The sequence below is a fragment of the Cajanus cajan genome, chromosome 9 (genome assembly GCF_000230855.2).
Source record: "Cajanus cajan strain Asha chromosome 9, NIPB_CcT2T_4, whole genome shotgun sequence".
In the NCBI taxonomy this organism is placed as follows: Eukaryota; Viridiplantae; Streptophyta; class Magnoliopsida; order Fabales; family Fabaceae; genus Cajanus; species Cajanus cajan.
The window spans coordinates 10,447,963-10,475,585 of record NC_138525.1 but is presented as its reverse complement, the minus strand read 5'-3'; the positions used below and the strand labels follow the sequence as shown (position 1 = coordinate 10,475,585).

Below are 27,623 nucleotides of genomic sequence, written 5' to 3'. Positions count from 1 at the left end.
CACGCACCAAAAGAATAGGAAATGTACTGTAACATGCTGTCTGTGACATAGTAAGAGAATAAATATGATGTGCACTTTTTTAGGGTTACAATACACATTTAATTAGTAAAAATGATATATATATCAACGCATCACGTTATATGGCATTCACCATCCAAGAGAAAGACATGGTCATCTCAGTCAAACTGAAATGTGAGCTTTGTTTACTTCATATTCTAACAAGGGAAACTATATAGATCCTCCACTCTCAAATTGTCTCCATAGTAACCTCTCTTCATTCTCGATCAAAACAGACAATTGAACGACTTAACCTGCAACTGAGGCCACACATGAAATGTGCAGTATCTTCAAAGTCCGTATATTTGGAGAAAGCTCTCTGCAATAGCATACCATCATGTTCATTTTGGAAGAAAAAAATGCATAGTATAAAAATACTTAATCTAGTTGATAATAATAAATGACTTGTTTATATACCTATTTTACCAAGATTAAGAAAAATAGTTAATCTAATTCATAATAATAAATGTCTTATTTTTATTTTTTTTTCAAAACTACTCTTGCACTACTTTTTTCTTTTTTAATTAATATTCATCGCTCTTTTAACCAATTAAAATGCATGTCATATACTACTTTTCTCTCTAGTATTATTTACTCTCCTAACCAAAGAATACATACTTTTAAAGAGCCTATAATTAATGTATCCGAACAAATTAAGAGAACCTGTTTTAATTAGGATTATTTTAGTCTAAAAATAATTAATATATCAAACATTATAAATAGATTCTTATATGAAGGAAGACACAATTGTTCTAAGTAAGGTCTTATAAATGAGAACAGATGTAATATTATTTTGGAGATGTCAAAAGACCAAATAAAATATGAAGAAAAAAAAATTGACCTTTAATCCATGTGTTCAACCAATCTCTATTTTGCATATACGTATTCACATTCTATTTTTTGCATAAGGCGCAGAAGCAAAATGGATAAATGGTCTTGCCAAAAATAGCAACCAAACATTCTTTTATGTTCTAACTCGGTAATATAAAATAAAACAAAAAATAAAAGTCTCTCTTTTTCCTCTGCTAAATGACGAGTGATTATGCTTTCCAACATTTATTACATCAAATTTTTATCACATTACTGATCAAAACATTGTTTTGGTGACTTGAGAACACAAAAAGAATTTAAAGTTTCATCGTTATATTGAGAAATAAAAATACCGAGAAAGGTTTACCTTCATTAAGTAAGAATGCCGCGAAGAGAACCAACAGTGCCTCGCTTTTTTGTCTGCAGCAGGGCATGTAAAATTTTATGGTAGATACTCAATAAGTCAAAGATTAAATATTGATCTCTTTCCTGTCCTCTCATTTTTGAGATATGGGAAGTGTAATAGACTTAGACTCGCCTTATGATTATTAAATAGTTCATCTGCCACAGCTTCCATTTTCTTTCGCCTTTTCTCCTCCTTCACCAACTCAGCCGTCTCATCATTCCCACAGTCAGAATCCCTGGGTTAGAAAACAAATGAAATATAACATAACCTATCACAAGGAGAAAAGGAATGAAGTAGAGACTAGCTAGATTTTTGTTTGCAATTAACATCATATTTAATATTATTCTTACTTGTATGGATATTTTGCAAATGGAACAAGATTGTCAAAGCTGTTACCAGATTGAGTTTCTGCCTGCATTTCCATTTAAAAGAAAATTCAATGGTTAGGCACACGTTTCATGTATTGACATTAATAATTTACGCTAAAATTTTATTAATTGACATTACATGAAGCAATCAGGTTTGTTGGAATTTAGAAGTCAGACAACCAAACATTTTGGTTTCAAGTTTCTATGATAGGCTCCTTGTAAGCAAGAGATATGGTAGCAAAACCATATACCTTTCGGAAGCGTTTAAAATTTGGAACATTGCTGTTTGGTGCAGTACTTGTGCTAGTATGTAGGTTTGTATCTCGAACAACTAAATGTTGGCCGTAAACAATATCTGAATTTCCACTTTCATAATCGTCAGCCTTGTCTTTCTTTACTCTAATACCATCATTATTCCCGAAGCTGGTATCATGTGATCTGACAGAAGCACCATCCAAGGATGTTTCTGTTTTTGCACTTTTAATTTCATGCAATCTGGTCGAAACATCATCGCAGGATGCCTCTACTCTCTCATGTTTTCTCTTATCTAAAGTGTCAGAATCATCATATAATTCTTCTGTTTTTTCATATTTTACATTATTGTGGTTGCTAAATGCCTCATTTGAGTGGGCGGATGTGGCTGTTTCAACTTCAGTTTCCGAATCTGGTACAATCGTCTCATCTGTAGAGCAAGATGATGAAACAAGTACTGCAACAGCACAAAGAGCAGGTTACTAAAACTCATTGAAGTGCAGATTTTGTCACTAAGCATGGAGTTTAAATTTATGTTTTACAAGTGAAAAAATATTTTTGAGGAAACTTCAAAAATTACATGTTAGCCATTTCATTTACAAAAGCAATATCTTGCATAAACCATGCCAATCTTTAAAATAGCATTCCATAACAAAAGGAATATGTGCCACTAACAAGATAACATGCTGATTTATTTGAGATAATATGTTGATTTACATCCCTACAACTAGGGATTGAATTATAGAATCTCTATATTTCGTTAGTTGATTTATTCCATGTTCAGATTTGTGTAATGTTTTTTCTTTAATGTGTGTATGCATGTGTGCGTATTCAGTGTTGAGGTAATCAAACAATTCAGAAATCTAGACTGCTCTTAAGTTTAAAAGTGTCCATCTCATTCTGTGACAACCCACCATGATCACTACACTGGATGGAACCAAAAACTAGCAGTGGAAAGTATAACAACTGTATCAAGGATTATATACTCATAACCTGGATATGCATACTTTAACATGTATATAAATATAAGTGTAAACTAAAAATAACTACTAGTATATACAATATATGTACTGTCATCCAGTGAAAGCAAAGTATAAGTCCTAAGTTGTAGGTCAACGTCAAACAACATCTATACACTTAGTTATATCAAAGTAACTAGACAAAGAGTAGCAAAACGCCACCACCAATGCCTCACCAAGGCTGCCTCCACTCAATACCTAACCTTACCCTGTTCTCATGAAGAATCATGATCATCGAAATCCAACCGCCAGGATAACATACAAGGATAAACTAGATTTCCAAAAGAATACAAGTATAGAAATAAACATTTATACTAATCGTCTACATATAAACAAACAAAGCAACACCTCATAGTTCACATCATACAACAATCAACATACCTATGTGCATCACAACCATGCTGATCCATCATACAATCAACAAGCATATGAACAATCATCAAACACCACACCACATCATATACATACACCTCAACTAATGCGTCGTTTCATATTCATCTACAGAGATCTCTTAATAAATTTGACCAGTCTAAGTGGCTTGACCCTACCGAATTAACTCGATTGTTTTCACAACTCATACACCTACTAGATCAACAACAAAATTGGGATACCAATCCCTATCTTCTGGTTACTCAAGTGTTATCCCTATCTTTTGGTTACTCAAGTGTTGTCACTTAAATTAGAAAAGTCCAGTTCCATCATCAGGACTAGTATAGCTGGGTATGGGCGTACCACAACTTTGGCATGCATTACCAAGTCACTTGGGAGATTAGCCCGCTAACTATCCTCGAGGTACCAAGCAATCTTTCCAGTAATCAATTAAGGGTTGTAGTCTTCGACTTCATACCTTACTCCAACATTGACTAAGGACCTAGAGGAGACTCAACAAATCCATTTCAAGAGTTTCACACATACTCAAGGAAGGTTTTCAACAACTAGCCTCCCAACGCGTCACAACAAGATTTCTCTAGTCTCAATCAACATACATCATCTATATACATTAACCCAAGTTAATGAATATAGAGATCAAATCACACCAATCAAATATAACATACTAATGTTTAACAACTCATTCAAGTATAGCATACCAATACTCATCAACAATTCAACCATACCAACTCTATATATATTATCCTAGATCAATATACATAGAACTATCATTATCATTCAACAACATTTAACTATCAATAGTTTAACTATCAATATACATTATCCTAGATCAATGTATAAAAAACTAACAACATATATCAACATACAACTTTTCACAATCAACTATCATACAAGGACAACTCCCACATAAAACAACACATAGAGAGTTATACTACTCCTATCAAGCTCATCCTTATCTCATGAAAGTTAAGAAGATTGTCTACAACTCTTATGTTGAACTCTAGTTTTAATTAAAACATTTACTATGCTGAAAATCACAAAAAACTGTAACATTTTTTTATTAATGTTAATAGTTTGACCTTTGCTCACTAAAAAGGTTATAACTTGAGTTATAGACCTCTTTTTAAGGTGATTTCAAAGCCATTGGAAAACTAACATTCAAGACTACAACTTTGACGAAGATCACAAAGCCTAATTCATCCATCTACTATTCATTGAGAAAATGTGATCTCGCTAAGCTCCCTAGAACTCCTCGCTGAACAAATCGATTTCTAGTTGAGCGAGCCGAGCTCTCTAGAACCCCTTGTTGAGCGACCAATTTCTTACCACTGAGCGAAAATATGAAGATTGGGTTAATGTTCTTTATTTGTACATGAACATTGAGCGACCATATGCTTCTAGTTGAGCAAGAAAACGATGTTCCTCCATCGAAATCACCTTCTCTCTACCAAATCTAGCTACCCACATCAAATTCAATACATAAAATCCATGATTCTACTTCTTCATGCCTCGTATGACTCAAAACATCTCAAAAACCTCACATGAAACCACTACCAAACTCAAAATCATCAACCCATCTTTAACCTTCGAAAATCCACAACATAAAATTCATGCATTCTCAACATAGATGCCACCAATGGTCCAAACAACATAGAGATCCACACGTGCAACTCAAAATGAAACTTTCCTTACCTTCAAATTGAAGAGAACAAGGAAGAAGAAAGCAAATGAATGCTTTGAGCTAATCTGCACCACCACCAACTACTCTAATTCTTGGCTCTCCAAGCTTGAATCACCGGACAACCACCAAAATCAGTCTTAGGGAAGGAAAAGAAGAGATCCAGGGAGTCAAGAGAAAACAGTCCACCTCGGGTTCCAGAGATCTTCTCTCTAGACTCTCCAACTTTCTTAAGAAAATAGGCTTGCGAGGTCCATTTCTTTAGAAAGACCTTCTATATTTTCTCCTACAGATCAAACTTGATCTTTGCTCAGAGACACTCCTAAATGACTAAAACTCCATAGAAAATTTTAAATTCCCAAGATTCTCAACAAATAAACAACAATACACCACAACATATAAAATATAAATCAACAATTATTAGTTAAAATGTATAGTGTTACACATTCCTACAAATGTTTTAATTTTTGTTAGTTGTTTTCAGTGAAAGGAGATCTTGGCTAAAGACTAAAGAGAAAACCTAGCAGAGAAACTACATCTAACAAGATGAAAATTTAAACTTCTAAATCAAGGCTGATAGTTCAAAGAACTTATTATTCATACCAGAAAACCAAAAATACTTGGAAAATCTAATACAAAGAAAAATACTTTGAAAACCTTCAATTGGATAAAAGCTTCCCCCTTTATATCAATTACATCCTCATTTTCCAGAATTACTCCCAAACACCATTTTGTGCTCAACAGCAGCAAAGGTATAAAGAAGTGAAGAAAAACGGTTGTAATTTCAAAATATTTATTGATTTAGGTTCTTAATTTATTGGGAATAAAACAAAAGGTTTGGACAGAGCAATTATATTAATTGAGATATGAAGAATACTTACTGCATGGTGATTTCAGAATAGACAGATCTAACTGTCCACTGAAAGCGGCACATATTACATCCATCTCATCCACTCTAAGCAAGGAACTTTGTTTATTGAAGAGATCAGACTTGTATGATGATCCTCCTCCAGGGATGACACAAACCACACGATTATCCTCTGCATAATCTGAACCCTGCAAGAAATAAATGAGAATTACCATACAAGCTATTGTCAAATTTTTTACTTTAAATGCATGTTTGTAGTACATACAAAATCCTGCATAGAAATATTTAAGATGTATTGCAAACATGTAAAATTGATAACAAACTTGTGACACTTTCAGAGTCCAATGCTTACCGTGTTATCAACAGAATTTATAAAACAAAAAGAAAGAAATGAAATACATACTTGGCTATTTGAACAAAAAACTTCAAAGGAAACAACTTTTGCACCAGCCACTTCTAATAAAGATTTTAGCTGATTCCCAAATCTATACTGCAAGCAGGAAAAAGAATCGAGTTAAGAATATTGTGAAGATGAGCAATGCACCAAAAATATCAAGATGTTTCCATCTTGTAGTTTCAAAACCCCTGCATGTCTGTTCCTACATATTTACATGTGAACATTCAAAAAGAAAAAATCCGAGAATAAAGTATGAAAAATGTGCCAGCCTATTATTTAAAAATGGAAATCTGAATCACACCAAAACCACTTAGTACTATAATCCTTAAGTTTTTCAGAGTGAGTATAGAAGACTTTGTAAAACAAATACCAAATGCTCAGATTCCAACAAAAAAGTGTATCCTTTCAAGCAGTCTTCACGCATTCTGGGGTCAGCAATTTTAATAGATTCTCCTCCAGCTGACACTGAGGGAATATATCTGCTTGAGAGGAAGAGATAGAGAAGAAAAAGAAGACAAAGAAAACTTAGTTAGCCTAACTGGTGTCAGGGTCATGGAATATACAGCTAGCACAACCAAACTCCTAAGTCAAAGCAATACTTACGAATGACAGCTAGGAATTTCAGTGCTAATGTTCTTTTCTGCAAAAATCTATACAGGGAAAGGAACAAACAGTCACAAGCCAAACATCAAACAGCAGAGAAAAAGTTGACTAAATTCTTCAATTAAACCTCACATTTATAGACTTAGATAATATCTTATTGATTGATTACTAGTAATGATAAATGAATCTTATCATTTCTACCTCTAACCAACAATTAGTACTATTATCATTGGTCAGGACTCAGGACTCAGGACTCAGAATACAATTACGGCATACTATTCAGGGTCTATGCTACTAGCAAACACAAAATAACTAGTGAACATGTAAAATATCAGACTCATATTGCAATGCTCTAACCTTTAAAGTAGATAAGATCATGAGACTCTTATGTCAAGAACATGGTCCACAAGCTACAAGAAAAATTATGACTATGGTTGTAACTTAATTCTGAATTGCTTCTTAGCAAATTATTTCTAAATTTGGGAAGTTAGCAGGGATCTAAATATATTATTGCTGTGTGTAAACTTTAAGAGAATCTTCCCGCATTATATTTATATCCATTACATCTACTCTCCTTTTACATAACATATTCTATTGTATAAAAATGCTATGCAAATCTTAAAAGATTTTATTTCAGATGTTAAAAAAATAATATAAACAATCAAGTATGTAAGCAACTAACTTTCATGCCATCAAACTATGAATACGACTATACGAGTGATCACTTAACTGTAAAAAACTAATAGTATAATGAAAAGTTAAGCACCAATACATAAAACTAAATGCTTCTATACCTCAAGCCAAGTTTTGAGTACACAAGATTTTTTTGCCACAACAGCACCGACAAGATCCTTCTTCAATGGCATTAGTTGATCTACCAGAACATGTGTGCACTCTTCACCTAAGGTATGAATAATACTAGCACCTATATGAAAGTATAAGTTGGTTAATATTCAGCATTCACATTAAGAAAGAGTCAAATGCTTAAAGAGAAAAGCACAGTAAATTTATAACTAATGTTACAATGTGGCCCAAGATCTTTTCTGAATATATGGAATCTAATACACACAATGTAGCCAGATGAAGATTTTTCTGAACATCTTATAATTTTCATTTACATAATTAATACTAAGTCATTATCAAAGATATGTAAACTCTACTTCCTGACCAACATATCTATCAGTTCTCACAATGATTACAAATGTTTGTTTAAACGACTGAAATTTAAGCATTACAAAATATCAAAACTGCAAAAATAGCATGGGATAAAGGCACGAGCATAGTGTCCTTTCAAAACTAATTATCTTTGATCACATCATAAATACCACTTCTGGTCAAAATTCCATCAGTTAAGTATTTTCTTCTTTACTAATTTTAAGTAAATGCAATATCGTGTGCAAGTTAGAGTTAATGACATATATTAAAGCAATTACACAGCATGTTCTCATGAATTATAAGAACTGAAGAACCTTCACAAGTTTTTTCCCCACTGACCAATTGATGAAATTTTCTCTTCAAGAGATTGATCCACTTTATTTGAGGAACAGATGAAAAAAATGAGGGGGACATGGCAAAACCTGTCAGATTAAATTTGAGAGCATTTAAGAAGACATAAGTAGAAGACAGACAAATGTAATGAGATTGATGGACCTATACAAACCCAAATCTAGATAAGTACTGCAATGGTATTTTCTAAATATTAAAAGTGAATGACACAAAAAGAAGGAATAGAAGCACATTGAAGAGATAGTTAACATACTTGTAGGTAGCAGTACCGGTGCCAAAAGAAACAAGGTCACCATCCTCTAATACTGTTTCTTTGTTTGGTAGCTCATGAACTTTTTTCTTGGACCCAACATTCTTGCTAATAAATGTCCCGTACTTGGAGCAATCTCTAATATGTATACTGGATGACAAATGAGAACGTTCATTTGGTAAACGATTTGCTGGGTTCATCGTATTAACAACTATTTCTGCGTGAACCCGAGAAACCCCTTTATCTTTAGTAATTATCACATCACAACCTGTAAGAAGTTAGTAGCAAGTTCATACAAAGCATCATCGTGATATCCAAAAAACCAATAATAAGTAATGATTATTATAGGAAAAAACTTCAAAAATGTGAACCAAAAAAAAAGCAGCAACTTGTGACAACAATCCATTCTGAAAAGTCCAGCATTTCACTTTGCTCCATAGGGACAAACCATATCCGTGTTTGCACACTTAGAAACTTGAATAAGGAAAACATTAGATTATGAGGCAAAATTGTCACTAAACATGAATGTATCAGATAGCTATGCCTATGCTCCTTAATGTCACCTAGAGAATACTAGAAAAACAGTTTTAACTTTAAAATTAATTTTATTGGTTATTTCAGTTAATTGTCTTCAATCTATTATAATTTTGTTATTGTTCCTGGATCAGGACAATTGCAGGCATGAATCACATCTCCACATAGCATCTAATCTCAAGTTAATTGGTCATTGACTCAACATAAAAGTCCATCCGATCATGTTGTCTTTGACTTTTACCGCCCTCATATTCTAAACAAATTATAAATTTAGCACAAGGTCTGTGTGTTTGGATTAACTCATGTTGAAAAATAATCACTCTTTTGGTAGCATCACGTGTGAGATTTTAGGGTTTAAATAGAAAAGCAATTGTTTCCTCAGAAATGATCCCAAACAAACAAACATACAGACATCCACCAATCAACTAAAATAATCAACCCTAAAGGGTTTTGCATGAGAGTGCGTATTAGAGGTCCTAGTGGGAAAAGCTTGTTGTTGTTCGTATTAGAAGTAAAATTCAATAATGGGCTTCAACTTAACAGCTTAAGCCCTTCAGCCAAATCAGTCTTTGATAAAAGCACTCATGAGTCATAACCAACTTCAACATTTTCACTCTATCAAAGGCAAGACAGTGAAAATTAATCAAACACTTCAGCCGCAATGCCTAGATAATTGTTTGATCATCAAACGAATTACACAAACTTGTGCATAAGCCTAAGGTTTTGAAAAGTAATTAGAAGGAATCATAAATTACAGTACCTTTTCGACCAACTTTGTAAACTCCCTTTTTGAAAATGTAGTACTTTTCTTCACCTGTCATACAAATTTTCAGAATTAACAAATAAAAATTTTAGTAACCCTATAGTGTGCTAAAAGAATAGAAAGGTAATAAGAGTTTCATTGAAGAATATGGGTACCTGAAAGAGGATCAACGGGGAAGAGTCCCCACACCATGATGATTCTTCTTCACTTTGAGTTTAAACTCAGCGCTAAACCAAACGGAGAAAGAAGAAAATAAGGTCGCTATGCCACGACATGCCGTTTGTTTGCAGTTCAAAACGGCATAAGGTCTACCAATTTTACAGACAAAACGACATGCTTCTGTATAAAGTCTTTTTTTTTTTTTTTTTAAGATATGAAAGATTAAAAGATGTCGCAATGAAAATTAAACCTAAACCTAAGTCCTCATGCTTCTAACTATCCCTAATCTCTCTCCACCCAACCACTAAACTAACCCTAGTGGTCATATAAAGTCTTCTCTTATATTACATTTTCTTTTTTATTGCATTTTATTTTTTATTTTTCACAAGTGAAATGCAGTAGACAAATATCCTATTAAACAGAATTGTTACTTTGTTAGGGAAAAAATATCTACATTATAAAAAGAATATTTTTTAAATTTATTCCGTCTTTCAAATAAACTTTTTTTACTACCGAAAATGTAGATTAATTGGTACAAATTTTTCCGACTTAAACTGACATTTCGAATTCAAGTATTAAGAATGTAATTCTGACAAATATTTGAAAGAAGACTTTTGTCACTCAAAATGATCTTATCAGTTTAAATAATATTGTTTCCAATAAAAAAAAATACTTGTGATCTTTACTAAAACAAAATATATATATAAAAATTTTCTTTTAAAATCAACTGTTTAATGCAAGAATAGAAACAAAGTCAAGACAAACCGGATGTAAAAGGAAGAGATTAATTTTATGTAAGCGATAAGTAAGGATGGATGTTTTTTTCCCTAAACTGAATTTGCTTCTGCTTTAAACATTGCATTATAATATTATTCTCCCAATCCTGAAAATCTAGTGTACCTGTGTAATGGGAGTCCTTTGATTAATTTTAATTGAGGCCTCATTTCTCGTGTCAAAGTGGTGGTGATTGTTATGGTAGTATCTGAATGTTTGTAGTATTCATTGTTAACTATTGAACATTTTGCACAATTAGTTATCCTTTTATAACTCATCGACATCCTTAACAATGCTTAATTTCAATTCAAGTTTTTTTATTTTTTATCTCCGTCTTAATTTTAATCATAAGTTAATTTGTGCATATTAATTAGTTTATTCAAAAACTTTTTAAACATGTGCATTAGTTGGTTTGAACATGATAAATTAATTTTATTTTTTTTCCTATAAGTATCTATAGATAAATTTATTAAATGGGCCTTAAATCCATTACGTACTATATAACCCTTATATTATGTTGAAATTGGGAGTTGTTACTTACTAGGGATGATGATCGTTAGGCATCAAATTAGAAATTGGAATTAAATCTTAAATTTTAATTAAAACAGTTATAATTTGTTTTTAAATTGAAATATAAAAATTTATGTAAATATATAATTATACATGTCTCAATTTATAATCATTGCATGTTTTCTAGATCACCATGTTCTTAATATTATTTAATAGTCTATAAGAGAAGAATAATTTTCACTTTACAAATTGATTTTATAAGGTTGAGTTAAGCTATAGATAACCTTCTTAGGATGATATTAGAATATATCCTATCAATTCTTATTGTTGGGTTTATCAAGTCACTTACTATTAGACTGATATTAGATTACTCGTAGATGTTTTGTCTTACAAACTTTGTAAAACTGTATGATTGTTTAGTTAATTTTATTAATTAATTAATTATGTGAATCATCGTTTTAATGTTATAACACTCTAAGGATTTAAGAATTTTTATGAGTTTAGTTGTTTATGAATTATTTTGAGTTGAGGTTAAAGTTAACCAAGTTTAGAAGATAGTATATAAGGTTTTTCTTAAGACTTGGACTTCTTAAAAACCTAGAAAGAAGTTAGAGAAAACCTCTAAAGCTACTAGGATTTATTTCCTTTTATTGACCTTGTAGAGCATATATATTCTTCCCTAGAGTTAGATTGAGTAGCTATGTCGTGATTCAAAGCTTCTAGAGCTAAGAATTAAAGTGAGAAGTTTTCATACAATAGGTTCAGAATTCTCGAGTTCTTTATTTTCTTCTTCTTTTTTGGAAGATCCTAGGTAAGGGAAGCTTATAGAGCTGATTCTTGTTGTATTGTGTGAATTATACTACCTAGATTCATCAAATTGTATCTATGTTGTTAATTTGAAGAGTGGAAATCTTGATTTGGTTTTATTGTTGTTTTTAGTAAAATGAGAGAAATTCATGATTTGGAATATTCGATAGTTGCATGTTGGAATTCGTTGGTTATGTGAGTTGTTGTCGATGCATAGATATGGTATTGTGGGTCGTATGTTGGTTTTGAGATGACATTGCAGGTGGTTGAATCCAAATTGCGATTCTGCCAATTGTAGAAATTACTATTGTGCCAAATTCAACTTCATAGAGTCAAGTGCAACACAGTTCACTAACATCAAGCGTGGTATAGGTAGCACAAGGCATAAGTTAAATAAGAACCCTCTAACTTGGTCACTTTGAGTGTGGGTTGAGGGGCATCAAGTGTGATTACCTTATGAGCTATCTGAATTGGTGATGTCGGGCATGAGTTGTGTAGTGTTGAGTAAGATTAAGTCAGTGACTCTCTTCCTTGATGACATTAGACACATGTGGTGTGGCGCCAAGCGTGGGTAAGGTAGTGATTCTCTATCCTAATAACGTTGAACGTAGATTGTGTGGCGCCAGGTATAAGTAAGGATCTCTGCCTCATTGATGTTAGCGTGGGAAAGTGATGTTGAACATTGTTTTTAGGCATGGGGTAGGTTACATCATACATGACTATGTTGAATGTGTAAAATTGTATTTTGTATTTTTTTATGTATGAGGGATATGTTAAGGTGAAACATTGTGTTATGACTTGTAGGAGGCATGTTGTTGTGTTCTTAAGTAGTTATGTTGTTAGTTGTTGTGTTGATCACATGTTATGTTGAAAACTTGTATTACTGATATACTAAGTTGTATGTTGGTATGTGTTGCTAAACTAAGTATTGGGTCAGAGGTGTTGAAAGGATGATATGTTGTGTAATGATGATGTGATGATATAGTTGTATTTTACTTCTATACTATGTGTTGTTTTTGTTGTTTGTAAGTTTATCCTTACATTTTCCTTGCTGTGTTATTGCAATGATAATATTATTATAAGAGTAAAGTAAAATTAGGCCAAAGGGACGAGTTAGACCTTTTGACTACCATGCTGAAGATGGTAATGTTGTGTTGGTTGTTGTTCTAGCACAACTTGCATAATAATTACTTGATTGGGAACTCGAGATTTAAGTTTAAAATTTTTGGATTATTATGTGTATAGGATCGTATTATAATTTCATTGAGAGACCTTTATATTTTCAGTTGATTATTTCTTATATATATATATATATATATTTTGTTGGATGTATATCCAAAAATTATTTGTATAATAATCTTAAATAATTAAATTTATATTTTTTAATACTTAATTATTAAGTTGTAAAATATACAAATTTATGGAATCCTTACAAATTTCAAGTCAAGAATTAAACATCTTAAAATATATAAAAATAGAAAATATTTCTAATCTTTTAAGTCAATTTTATAAAATTGAATTAGATTTTGAATATTTTTTTTTTGTTCTTCTAGCAAATATAGGTAAAGAACCAACAAATCTTCGATTACTATCAAACATCGGCTTAAATCAACCGATCAAATCGGAAATCAAGCATATAACAAGTCTGAGCTTATTAACATTTCGGTCATGTCATCAAATTGATATTACCCGGCTGATTTTTTTGGTTAAACCAGAATTGATATTACCAGACATGTTTTTCGGTTAAATACCAGTTCATAGATTTTTTTATATATAAGAGAAGTTTGCCTCATTCAAAAATTGTAATACTCTCGTGCGAATTAAGGCTTGAACACAAGCACACGAGCATGTGCGGAGACTTGTTGACCCCTCAACATTATTCTTTTCTTGTTACTTAAATGACTTAAAAAAAATATTTTATAGTATCTCTCTAATATAAAATTATATATTTAATAATGAATTTTTGACTAATATATATGTTATTTTTTTATGTATTTTTTGTATAAAATAAAAATAAAAATAATTTTAAATTTAAAGTGAATGTGATTATTTAATGTCATAATAACTATTAAAATAATATATTTTATTATTATACGATTTGTTTAAATAATTTATATAGCATATTCTTTAAAATTATAATAATTTTATATAAATTTATGTGATTCAACTAGTTATAGTTAAGTTACTTTATCAATATTTTTTTTTGTGATAAATGTAAAGAAAGAAAACAAAGAAAAATCAAACTAAAAGTGTACTGATCGTACTTCGCACCCGGGCTCCGAGCCCTGATTAGCGATACAAAGCCACCCCGGGCACACGCTGAGCGACGTCAGCCCGGTATTTAGGGCCTGGTATTTGGGTAGATCATTCCCGAACCCGGGGATCTCGTCCCAGATCAGAACCGCCCTCCAATTATATCATATCATATCTCATCATATCATATCATACCATATCATATGATATCTTATCATATCATATCATATGATATCTTATCATATCATATCTTATCTCAGGTCCAAGGCCCAAGACAACCCTAATTCACACAAAGGTATGTGCATTATTTATACGAGACTCATACTCCCACAAACACTAACTTTGGCATCGGAGTCTCTTTTGCAGGTACCTCCCCCATCTTGGAGTGCCAACACATCACCAAAGGAGGCTCATCGATCTTACTCGACGGTTCACCCTTACGACCAGCTCTTATCGGCCATTCTTATGGTTTTCACTAGAAGCCATAACAGACGCGCAACAGACGACCTAGATCGCTCAACTACCATGGATAGTGATACAGAAACATTGAGGAGGCTGATCGACCAGGTCGAACAGATGCAGAAACAACACGTCGCCGACCTACAAAGCATGCGTGCCAAGCACGAAACTGATCTAGCAGCAACGCGTACCGCTAATGAAGCCGACCTAGCGGCACTACGCGCCGAGAACGAGCGCATTCACACCCAACTCCCTCGGCGTCCCTCAGATCAACCCCCTCCGCAAAGTAACCTGAATAAGGACGAAGGGCACTCGTTTTCACAACCGCCAACAGCGGTTAGGGCAGCAACTCCCAAGCCTCCCACACATCGGTCTCACGCGCTGACGAACAGGTCGACGCACGACGTCAGCAACGCCCCTGCCCACGGCACGGGGAATCAGACGACCTTCCGCCGCCATCCTTTCGTGGACGGTATCATGGAGACACCTATCCCCTTTGGGCGGAAGCCTTTCCACCTCGACCGCTACGATGGCACAACCAACTCGGACGAGTATATCAATCTATACACCACCTAGGTAAACCTCTATACTAATGAGGATGCTATACTGTACAGGGTTTTTCCAACCTCGCTCAAGGGGGCTGTACTCAACTGGTATACCCAGCTACCCGCCGAGTCAATTGACAGCTTCGGCACCCTGGTCAGATGGTTCACAGCGCAGTATGCGACAAGTCGGCCTCATCACATAATGTCAGCTGCTCTGGCCAGCCTCAGACAGAGCGATGACGAACCACTACGGACGTTCATGCAACGCTTTGTCAACGTCTCGGTGAAAATTCGAAATTTGAATCCCGAGGTCGCCCTACACGCCATGCTCATGGCACTCAAGCCCGGACCGTTTGTCGACAGCCTATGTCGCGAAGCTCCTCGCGACATGGACGAGCTACGCGCCCGTGCTGCTGGATACATCCAGAGGGGAGAACACTCCGCCTTCCGTGACCAGGTTCGCAGAAAACCACAAGGAAAGCAAGACCAAGGTCAGGTCACAAACATTTAAACATTTAAAATTCTAAGGTCGAGTACGAACCTTAAACATTCCTACCCGAGGTCGAGAACGAATCTCGTTAAAATTCTGAGGTCGAGTACGAACCTTAAACATTCTTACCCGAGGTCGACAACGAACCTCCTTAAAATTATGAGGTCGAGTACGAACCTTAAACATTCCCATCCGAGGTCGAGAACGAACCTCCTTAAAATTATGAGGTCGAGTACGAACCTTAAACATTCTTACCCAAAGTCGAGAACGAACGTCGTTAAAATTCTGAGGTCGAGTACGAACCTTAAACATTCTTACCCGAGGTCGAGAACGAACCTCGTTAAAATTCTGAGGTCGAGTACGAACCTTAAACATTCTTACCCGAGGAACGAACCTCGTTAAAATTTTGAGGTCGACCTTAAACATTCTTACCCGAGGTCGAAAACGAACCTCGTGAAGGCTTACCTAACTCTATTCTAACGTCGAATACGAACCTTAATACGCCTATTCCGAAGAATTTAAACCTTATGAAAGTCCACCAAGCTCTATTTAAGTCGCATATGAACCTTAATATTAATATCCGAGGTCGAGCACGAACCCCGGTACTGTCGTTAAAGGTCAAATACGAACCTTAATCAAATCATTCACGTAAACCCGAGGTCGAGCACGAACCCCGGTACTGTCCTTAAAGGTCGAATACGAACCTTAATCAAATCATTCACGTAAACCCGAGGTTGAGCACGAACCCCGGTACTCTTACTCAAAGGTCGAATTCAAACCTTCATAACCTCAATATTTTCACTTAAAGGTCGAATCCGAACCTCCATTGTTTATCCCAATTTGAGGTCGAGTACGAACCTCAAACACATAAATCCGAGGTTGAGTACGAACCTCAATGTTCTCACCTAAGGTCAAGTCTGAACCTTCGTTCATCTCAATTTGAGGTCGGGTACGAACCTCAACATTATCACTTAAAGGTCGAATTCGAACCTTCATTAGCCAGTTTATCACAAATTCGAGGTCGAATGCGAACTTTGATGCCCTCACAAGATCGACTTCGAACCTTAATCAAACCGCTTCGCTCATCACTTCACCAAATCGTCTAACCCATAATCCGAGGTCAAGTCCGAACCTCGTTAAAATTCTAATGTCGAGCACGAACCTTAAATATTCTTACCCGAGGTCGAGAACGAACCTCGTTAAAATTCCAAGGTCGAGTTCGAACCTTATTATGCCAAGGTCGAGTCCGAACCTTGAGACTATATTTTCTTAACCAAGGTTCAAGTTCGAACCTTAGTTCAAACGTTTCATTCGAATTTGAGGTCGGATACGAACCTCGATACTTTCACCTAAGGTCGAATTCGAACCTTAGTTCAATCGTTTCACTCAAAGTTGAGGTCGAATACGAACCTCGATACTCTCACCTAAGGTCGAATTCGAACCTTAGTTCAATCGTTTCACTCGAAGTTGAGGTCGGATACGAACCTCAATACTCTCATCCGAGGTCGAATCCGAACCTCGCTTAAAGTTCAGCCATCTTTAGTTTGAGGGCGAATATGAACCTCAATACTCTCATCCGAGATCGAATCCGAACCTCGTTAAAATTCAGACAAAGATCAAACAGAGAAAACAGACATCAAATAGAAAAAGCCACAGGCCACACCACTCACATCAGTAGTTGGAGCGACCTGCTCAGCAACTTGGGGCTCCACCTCAATACTCTCATCCGAGGTCGAATCCGAACCTCGTTAAAAATTCATCCAACTTTGGTTTGAGGTCGAATACGAACCTCAATACTCTCATCCGAGGTCGAATCCAAACCTCGAGATCACATTCTCTTAACCAAGGTCGAGTTCGAACCTTGTTATGCTGAGGTCGAGTCCGAACCTCGAGATCACATTTTATCAACCAAGGTCGAGTTCGAACCTTGATATGCCAAGGTCGAGTCCGAACCTTGAGATCACATTTTAGTAACCAAGGTCGAGTTTGAACCTTGACATGCCAAGGTCGAGCTCGACCCTTAAAAAATCACCTCTACTTAACAAGATCGAATTAGAACATTCAAACATCAAATTTGGGAGCTCCTCAGAAGCCCCTTTGCTCTTACATCACTCGGTGCTGGGGGGCAAGTGTACTGGCCAGCAGAGTTGCCAACTTGTCCCTCACCAATCTATTGACCCGGTCAAAGGTCTACTAACCTGACCAAGCAACAAACTCATTATTGTCGAGTTCCTCAGCTCGGCCATGAAACATGGATATCGAAATACCACATCGGCCCAAAGATGCCACGTCATCAAACGGATAAAAATACAATTTTGTCACCGCGCCGCAATCACAAGGTAAAACCCTAACAATGCCAATGTGCCGGTAGACAGTAAAAACCCTAATATTAAATCATTTTACTCAAAATTTGAGGTCGAGTACGAACCTCGTTAAAATTCCGAGGTCGAGTACGAACCTCGACAGGCTCACTTGAGGATCGAGTTCAAACCCTAAACGCGTTTATTTGAGGTTCGAATACGAACCCTAAACATTCTCATCCGAGGTCGAGAACGAACCTTGTGAAGGATTACCTAACCCTACCTCAAGGTCAAATACGAGCCCGAACCTCGTCCAAGTTTGAGGTCAAACACGGACCTCAGCACCCTTATTTAAAGTCGAGTACGAACCTTAAGTTCGTTCAGCAGAATTCAAACCCGAACCTCGTTAAAGGTCGAGGTCAAATACGGACCTCAACATCCTTATTTAAGGTCGAGTCTGAACCTTAATAAAATCGTTTCAACCAAATCTGAGGTCAAGTACGAACCAAATCCGAGGTCGAATACGAACCTCGACACTCTTGTTAAGGTCAAGTCTGAACCTCATCATCCGAGGTCGAATACGAACCTCGATGCCCTCGCCTAAGGTCGAGTTCGAACCTTAATTAAATCATTTTACTCAAAATTTGAGGTCGAGTACGAACCCTAACACGCCCATTTAAGGTCGAATACGAACCTTAACACATTCATTTGAGGTAGAATACGAACCTTAACACGTTTATTCGAGGTTGAATACGAACCTTAACGTATTTGTTTAAGGTTGAATACGAACCTTAAACACGCGAACTTGAGGTCGAGCCCGAACCTTGGAATGATCGAGGTCAAATTTGAACCTCGGCACTACTACTTAAGATCAAGTTCGAACCTTCACGAGAAACTACTTAAAATTAAGGCCGAATTCGGATCTCAGCGTGAGCTTTCACCAAAAGTGAGAGTGTACAACAAACATCGAACGTGTGTCTCAAAATGTGTGCAAAGCAAAAACCAAACGCAAACACATAAAGGCAGAAGAAAAATATGCATATACAAACAAAGTTCTCAGAGTTCAACGCTTGAATTCAAAACAGAAAATCAAAGCAAAGGGAAAATTAAACTAGGTCATAACAAAATTAGCCTACGTAGAGGCATTCTTGCTGGAGCTATCCTCCACGTCGTCCTCCTTGACGAGCCCGGTCTTAACTCCTCGACCTACGGCCTTCAGAGCTCGGGGGGCTAGTGTACTGACCGTACTTCGCACCCGGGCTCCGAGCCCGGATTAGCGATACAAAGCCACCCCGGGCACACGCTGAGCGACGTCAGCCCGGTATTTAGGGCCCGGTATTTGGGTAGATCATTCCCGAACCCGGGGATCTCGTCCCAGATCAGAACTGCCCTCCAATTATATCATATCATATCTCATCATATCATATCATACCATATCATATGATATCTTATCATATCATATCGTATGATATCTTATCATATCATATCTTATCTCAGGCCCAAGGCCCAAGACAACCCTAATTCACACAAAGGTATGTGCATTATTTATACGAGACTCATACTCCCACAAACACTAACTTTGGCATCGGAGTCTCTTTTGCAGGTACCTCCCCCATCTTGGAGCGCCAACGCATCAGCAAAGGAGGCTCATCGATCTTACTGGACGGTCCACCCTTACGACCAAATTCCGGTAAGAACAAAAAGAAACCTAAACAAAACAATATTCAACCCTACAAGCAGGGGTAAGGAATTCTTGATGCATTCGCAAATAATAACAATTGAAGAGTAAACTCTATTTTTTCAATGATCACTAAGGAAGTGTTTGACGTCGAACCCTTGTTAGCCAATCAATCGGCACAAGAATTTTTTTTCTCGAAACACGTGAATGAGGGAGCAACTTCATAATCTACCCAATATCTCTTAGATTAATGTAATCTCATTTGCATAACGATGTTGAATATTATATTAATTTTAAAAAAATTGAGACTTTTTTAACACATTGTGTGTACATTTTATTAAAAGTTATAGATATGTAATATATATAAAATGTATAACTTATTAAAAAAAATAATAATTGAATAATGCAATTTTATTAATAATATATTTATTTAATTTTTAATTCGATGATTGAATATCTTAATCGATTTAATCACTATTACGATATTTGAAATTTTATTAGTATTTAGAAATGCAAGTAAAATAGTTTGTTGAAACCCACGTAATTAAATTGGCCCACAAATGCATGCATAATGGCCACAGAACAATAATCATCAATGTGCAATGCTCCCTGCAGACATATAATTAACGCACACCCGATCTAAACATAAATGAGAATTACAGGGAAGGACTGCGCCTACAGCAGTTGCGTATCCAAGCGTTTCTTCATTCTTCTTTCTTTTCTTGAATTGAAGATGAGTCATTGCGTGGTAGTGCAACCGTACAAAGACTCAGATCTATAAAGACAAATCCCTTAAAAAAATACCTCATGTAAAGGAACCCTTAAGTTGATCCAGTGGTAGAAATAATAAGGATGCTTCCGAATTTTCTTGAATCAACACGCATATTCAAGCATTAGCAAACAATCCCATTTAGACCATGTAACCCCAACAAAGTCGGAATTCTTTATCCCTACTTCTCAAGCCATTTTTCATGCGTAAGTGGGTGTAACGAAGATATATATACAAAAAAAAAAAAAAAAAAAAAAAAAATGATGATTTTTTTAATTTTATCCTATAAGAATAAAATATTAAATCATCTTGAATTAATATAAAATTTTGTAGTCTAAATCATATGAAAACATGCAAGAGTAAACTAGGTAAAATAAATAACACGTAATATATATATATATATATATATATATATATATATATATATATATATATATATATATATATATATAACATAACAACTTATGGTTCATCATCATCATACTCAACGCAACAACAAACAACTCTTATACTACTCACATTTTTTGCAACTTACAACACATTATCATCACATCAACACATATTCAACTCATCAACACATATGCATTGTCACACATTTCAACTTAGAGATCTCCTTAACAACAGAGCAGTATAAGTGCTATCTTATTCTACCAAAACCACTCCAACCGTTTTCACGTCCTATGCGCTCGCTCGATCACAGCAAACCAGAAGTTTTCACTTACACACTTAGAAGTTTGGTTCCACCGTCAAGTATAGCATAGCTAGGTACAGGCTTACCACGACCTTGACATGCATTACCAAGTTACTTGTAGAGTTCGCCAACTGACTATCCGCAAGAACCACACACCTTCCCCAATACTTAGTTAAGGGAATAACCATCGACCTCATACCTCACTCCAACACTAGCTAAGGACTTAGAGGAGACTCACCCAAACTAGTGGTCTATCCAAGCACCACTCTCAAGAGACTTTATGTGAGCTCTTCTACTTCGAAAACATTTTCCCTCTCCTCAAGTCCTAGTCTAGACATGTCATAAGGCATCACATGCAATAATGCATCATACATCATACGTGGTCAATCCATCATCATGATCAATATCATCCTCATATGAAAGTACATACCAAATCATGTTTAAATATTCATATATATCATTACCAAGCATACAAATGAATCAAATACCAATTTTCATCATATATCATACATATTTGAACCAATTATACACATATAAACAACTCCAACAACACGTAACATGTTCAACAAATACTATTCCTCACCATACCACATCTCTACAACTTATTTAACATCATTTAACCATAATACAACTCAAACAACAAGCTTCCAACATATAACTCATCCATCATGTAAGCAACCAACTTAATCAGAAAATAATTTTATTAAACTAAGTCCTTATGCTTAGCGCAGAAACTCACGCTCAGCCTCAACCTTCCAGAGGCACAACTCAGCTATCATGCTAAGCGTAGAATCCCACACTCAGCGTCATCCTTCCAGAGGCATAACTCACTCTCACGCTAAGCATAGAATCTCACGCTTAGCCCCAGATTTTCAACAACACTCCCAAATTGTCACACTAAGCATGAAAACTCATGCTTAGCGTCCCAAACCCATAAAATTCATACCATCAGATGAATAACTCAAATCTTCAAATCCTCTCAACCCATGCAATGATCAAGCATGCAACCCAAAATACTTCAAGCATTAACATCATACAACTCAGAAAATCCAAGATGAACAACATGCATCCACAATAACTCCAGAAAATCATCACATTTTAACCTTGCCTCAAGAACAACAAAATCCCCCATTTCCACACAAAACCCCTTTGAATCCTCCTCACATTTTGTAGATTTCACAAATCTACCAACATTAACCTTCAATTCATTCAATAGCCCCACATTTTCAACCCAAAACCCCAAATCCTAGCTTCCCTTACCTCAAAGGAAGAAGAATCCAGCTCAAAACTAAAGAGAAGGGAGAAGGAGAAGTGTCTGCACGACTCTAGGGTTGAAGAAGAAGAAGAATGGATGATGAACCTTGCTTCACAATCCTAGTTCTCACCACTTCAGGCTTAGGGAAAAGAAAACAACAATGAAGGTTTAGGGGTTTGGGAGAAAATGAGAGTGATGAGGGTTCACTGGTTTTACAAATTCACTATTCTAAGATGGTATCAAAGTCATCCTATATCCTTAAAAAAATGTCACCTATCCTAAATCATTAAAAAAGGTCATTCGTCATTAATCCAGGTACCAAACCTAATAATATTGGACATGAGGGGGTGTATTGGGAAAACCCAAGTCCTACATCAATTAGAGATTAGACAATTAAATAATATATAAGAGGAAAACAACCCTCATTTTACAAGCCGGTTCTATAAGATTGAGTTAGACTCAAATCTATTATTCTAAGATGGTATTAGAGTTATCCTAAATCCTTATAAAGGACCGCCTATCCTATATCATTAATAATAGTTACCCACTAAAGATTGTATCAGAACTATCCTAAATCTTTAAAAAGGGTCACATATTCTAGATCATTAAAAATAGTCACCTCACCATTTATATATAAAAAGATATATTAAAAAAAACTCAAATCCTACACCGACTAAATATTAAATAATTAAATAATATATAAATAAAAAATAATTATTATTTTATAAATTAATTTTATAAAATTACTCATTTATACTCTCCTAAACTCGTACTTTCTATTGCAAAAAAAAAGAATAAACTAATGGCACATGCCCATGACATGCAAGAAAGCTAGACTGAATAATGTCAACTACTCTGAGAGCAACCCTGTCTAAATAATCAATTTCTCTTCAATATTGTCGGCTCTCCATCACTACCATATATATCAGCTACGTACCCACCTAAAGAATCACCTGATCCAATGGGATTATCTTGGATCGGTACCTATAAATCCTTTAAACTCTAGTTCAATTCATAATTATTCTAGGTGATATTAACATATTTGTACTAATTAACAAGAATGAGTCCCCTGATGTTAAAAAAAAAAAAACACTAGTATGTGCAGTTTTAAATCCCACCAATAGAATGCAATAAATTGATTTTAAAAGATAAAATTATCATTTTTAATTAAAAAAATTCAAGAATGACATTGAAGCAGTTCTTTTCAGATCTGTAGAAGACCATAATCCGTACTACTGTAACTGGTAAGACCTCTTAATCAAATGGCAGAGGGCTATATATATATATATATATATATATATATATATATATATATATATATATATATATATATATATATATATATATATATATATATATATATATATATATATATATATATACCAAAATCAAGTTTACAGTGGTTGGGCATTTTTAATAATATCCAGTTTTATTATTTTTTAACGCTTACTTTCTGACATATAATTTATATTGTAATTGTAATTTTACTAAAATTATAACATCATGATCAACTTTTATTACACTAAAATTCACTTTTAGTAACAATTAATATGTTTTTTAATGACTTTATAAGTTGTCACTAAATATTCTACGGTTACTCCTTATTAAATGAATCACATTATAATTTTATATAAAAATATATTAAAATATTATATTAAAAATTATGTTGGTAGTAAAATATTCCAAAATGAAATTTATCAAAAAGTCTTAACCTTTTCTTTATTGTATAATTTTAGCCAGTAAACATGTATTTAAGTAAATTTTAAGTTTTATTTAACAGAAAATTAACTTATGTTCATGTAATTAAATTACTTTCTTTTAAATTACTACGATCATTTATATCTATATCTATATTTATATCGGTCAAATTCTTTAATAAAAATTAGTTATTAATGAAATGAATAAATAACTTATACTAATAATATAATTATAAAAAAATAATACGATGAAAATTAAGGTATGAAAGGTATTATGATATGATAAAGAAAAATACACGTAAGAGGGGAAAAAATAGATGTGACAGTGTTTAAAAAGACGGTGTATAAACTATATCCTTACCCTTTTACAACTTATTTGTCACAAAACTTGTCTAAATTAAATTCGAGCAAGGATATTCACTAACCCTCTTGGATGAAAACAAGAGAAAAATTAAAAAGAAAAAATATACAATAGACAATTGAATAAATAAAGAAAAATAAGAAATAGAGTTTACATACTTGGTTTTATAATTTTGTAAATTTTATTATCATTTCTATAGTTAAAATATTTTATTTCAATTTTATACTTTTAAATTTAGTTTTTATTTTATTTATTTATTATAAAAAAATAAATTTGTGAAATTATAAAATTATAGAACAAAATGAATATTTAAACAGAAAACAAAAATAGAACAGAAGTGAAATAAGAAAAAACCTTATAATAATGAATATTTTCCTTTAAGTCCATTCATTAAAAACACACGTACAGACAGCAGAATCAATTGCGATGACTCATTGACAAATAAAATCCAAATTTAGTAACACCGTTCACTATCTATAACATTATATAACATTATATAAAGGGTATACAAACATTTAGAACTATCATTTGATCTTCACTTTTACTATGACTTTTTTATTCTTAATAATATTACATATTAAATAATTAATATAAGTAATTATGTCATTTTATTTAAGATATAAAGGGGATACAAACGTTTGTAACTATCATTTGGTCTCCACTTTTATTATGACTTTTTTATCCTTAATAATATTACATATTAAATAATTAATATAAGTAATTATGTCATTTTATTTAAGTAACTACCCACTTTTATTTTTTTTAACCACATATTATTTAAGTAATTGCACTCATTGTTCGTACTTTCACATTCCTCTCTTTCTTGCTTCCTCTTTTTTCTGTTAAAGTGACTTCATATCCCTGCATAATATATCCTCCATTTCATGGTACATCCTTTTTCATGGCACTTCATTTCATTATTTTCTTCTCGCAACAAACCCCTCACACTTTTCTTCTTCTTTTTATTCTCTCTATCATATTCTATTATCGTCTTTGTCTCTTTGTTTTTCCTTCAAACCTTTCTACTTTTTTTTTCATTTTTCAATCCACTTAAATTGCCCACAATTTCTATCATTATATAAAGGGGATACAAACGTTTGGAACTGCCATTTGGTCTCCACTTTTACTATGACTTTTTTATCCTTAATAATATTACATATTAAATAATTAATATAAGTAATTATGTCATTTTATTTAAGATATAAAGGGGATACAAACGTTTGTAACTATCATTTGGTCTCCACTTTTACTATGACTTTTTTATCCTTAATAATATTACATATTAAATAATTAATATAAGTAATTATGTCATTTTATTTAAGTAACTACTCATTTTTATTTCTTTTAACCACATATTATTTAAGTAATTGCACTCATTGTTCGTACTTTCACATTCCTCTCTTTCTTGCTTCCTCTTTTTTCTGTTAAAGTGACTTCATATCCCTGCATAATATATCCTCCATTTCATGGTACATCCTTTTTCATGGCACTTCATTTCATTATTTTCTTCTCGCAACAAACCCCTCACACTTTTCTTCTTCTTTTTATTCTCTCTATCATATTCTATTATCGTCTTTGTCTCTTTGTTTTTCCTTCAAACCTTTCTACTTTTTTTTTCATTTTTCAATCCACTTAAATTGCCACAATTTCTATAACATTATATAAAGGGGATACAAACGTTTGTAACTACCATTTGGTCTCCACTTTTACTATGACTTTTTTATCCTTAATAATATTACATATTAAATAATTAATATAAGTAATTATGTCATTTTATTTAAGATATAAAGGGGATACAAACGTTTGTAACTATCATTTGGTCTCCACTTTTACTATGACTTTTTTATCCTTAATAATATTACATATTAAATAATTAATATAAGTAATTATGTCATTTTATTTAAGTAACTACTCACTTTTATTTCTTTTAACCACATATTATTTAAGTAATTGCACTCATTGTTCGAACTTTCACATTCCTCTCTTTCTTGCTTCCTCTTTTTTCTGTTAAAGTGACTTCATATCCCTGCATAATATATCCTCCATTTCATGGTACATCCTTTTTCATGGCACTTCATTTCATTATTTTCTTATCGCAACAAACCCCTCACACTTTTCTTCTTCTTTTTATTCTCTCTATCATATTCTATTATCGTCTTTGTCTCTTTGTTTTTCCTTCAAACCTTTCTACTTTTTTTTTTCATTTTTCAATCCACTTAAATTGCCCACAATAAACATTTCACCAATTGTATACATTACGACCATCATTGTTCATTGGTTTTGACGTAGAATGAGTACGAATAGATGAGATAACAACATGGGAAGGATTTCAAGGATTGGCAGTTTCACAATTGCGTCTAAGGATTGAGACTTTCTCTCTTTCGCTCAGATTCCTCAGCCATGTTTTTTTAGGTCGATTCTCTTTTCTCAATTCTATTTTCTCACGCTCATTAAAAAAATTCTACATTAAATTATGTAAATTTAGTCATTTTTTACCATGATTTTTTGCATTATTTCTACATTAAATTTAAATTTATTCAACTTTTTAAAAATTCAAATTTAAGATATCTCTATTTTCCAAATTCATTTTTTTCCTTTTAAATTATAAAAATTCATTTTTAAACTTATTATCTTGATAGATTTAAAATTTTAAATATATAATCATATTTTATTAAAAATTTGAATTTAAATTTTGCATAATTTTGAATTTTGAATTTTATTTAATTTTTAATAGTTTTAAAATTACAAAAAATAATATTTTAAAACTTATAAATATTTGGTCTCCACTTTCTTTTATCCAATTTTATCCCTTATTATTATTGATGTTGATGGTTACTTTCTTTCAAAATAATAACCGTAACGTGGTTACTTTCTTTCAAAATAATAACCGTAAGGTGGTTACTTTCTTTCAAAATAATAACCATACGGTGGTTACTTTCTTTCAAAATAATAATCACACAAATAGTCTTCGTTA

At 33.6% G+C, this 27,623-nt stretch overlaps 1 protein-coding gene across 2 annotated transcripts; it reads right to left on the bottom strand.

Annotated features, from left to right (window-relative positions):
- Positions 1–10,208, bottom strand: NBS1 (nijmegen breakage syndrome 1). 2 transcript variants are annotated; one of them, XM_020356697.3, is made up of 14 exons: positions 10,057–10,208; positions 9,899–9,952; positions 8,608–8,872; positions 8,343–8,425; positions 7,643–7,773; positions 6,849–6,895; positions 6,616–6,724; positions 6,252–6,338; positions 5,862–6,036; positions 1,893–2,350; positions 1,624–1,685; positions 1,406–1,508; positions 1,235–1,287; positions 1–376 (listed from the first exon to the last, which is right to left on the bottom strand). In XM_020356697.3, exons 1-13 carry the CDS (start codon positions 10,091–10,093, stop codon positions 1,240–1,242), a joined length of 1,659 nt encoding a protein of 552 aa, XP_020212286.1. In that variant the 5' UTR covers positions 10,094–10,208; the 3' UTR covers positions 1–376; positions 1,235–1,239. The 2 variants fall into 2 exon arrangements, with proteins under 2 accessions (XP_020212286.1, XP_082919753.1); XM_083063627.1 differs by lacking the exons at positions 9,899–9,952; positions 10,057–10,208 and having other exon boundaries at positions 8,318–8,425; positions 8,608–8,802.
- Between the last annotated feature and the right edge of the window lie 17,415 nt (positions 10,209–27,623).

Excerpts from the sequence above, each read along its gene's own strand:
- NBS1 (XM_020356697.3), bottom strand. The coding sequence starts at position 10,093 with ATGGTGTGGGGACTCTTCCCCGTTGATCCTCTTTCAG. Across the intron at positions 6,725-6,848 it reads GAAATTCCTAGCTGTCATTC|ATATATTCCCTCAGTGTCAG; the intron begins GTAAGTATTGCT and ends CCTCTCAAGCAG. Across the intron at positions 2,351-5,861 it reads TATTCTGAAATCACCATGCA|TACTTGTTTCATCATCTTGC; the intron begins GTAAGTATTCTT and ends GTGCTGTTGCAG.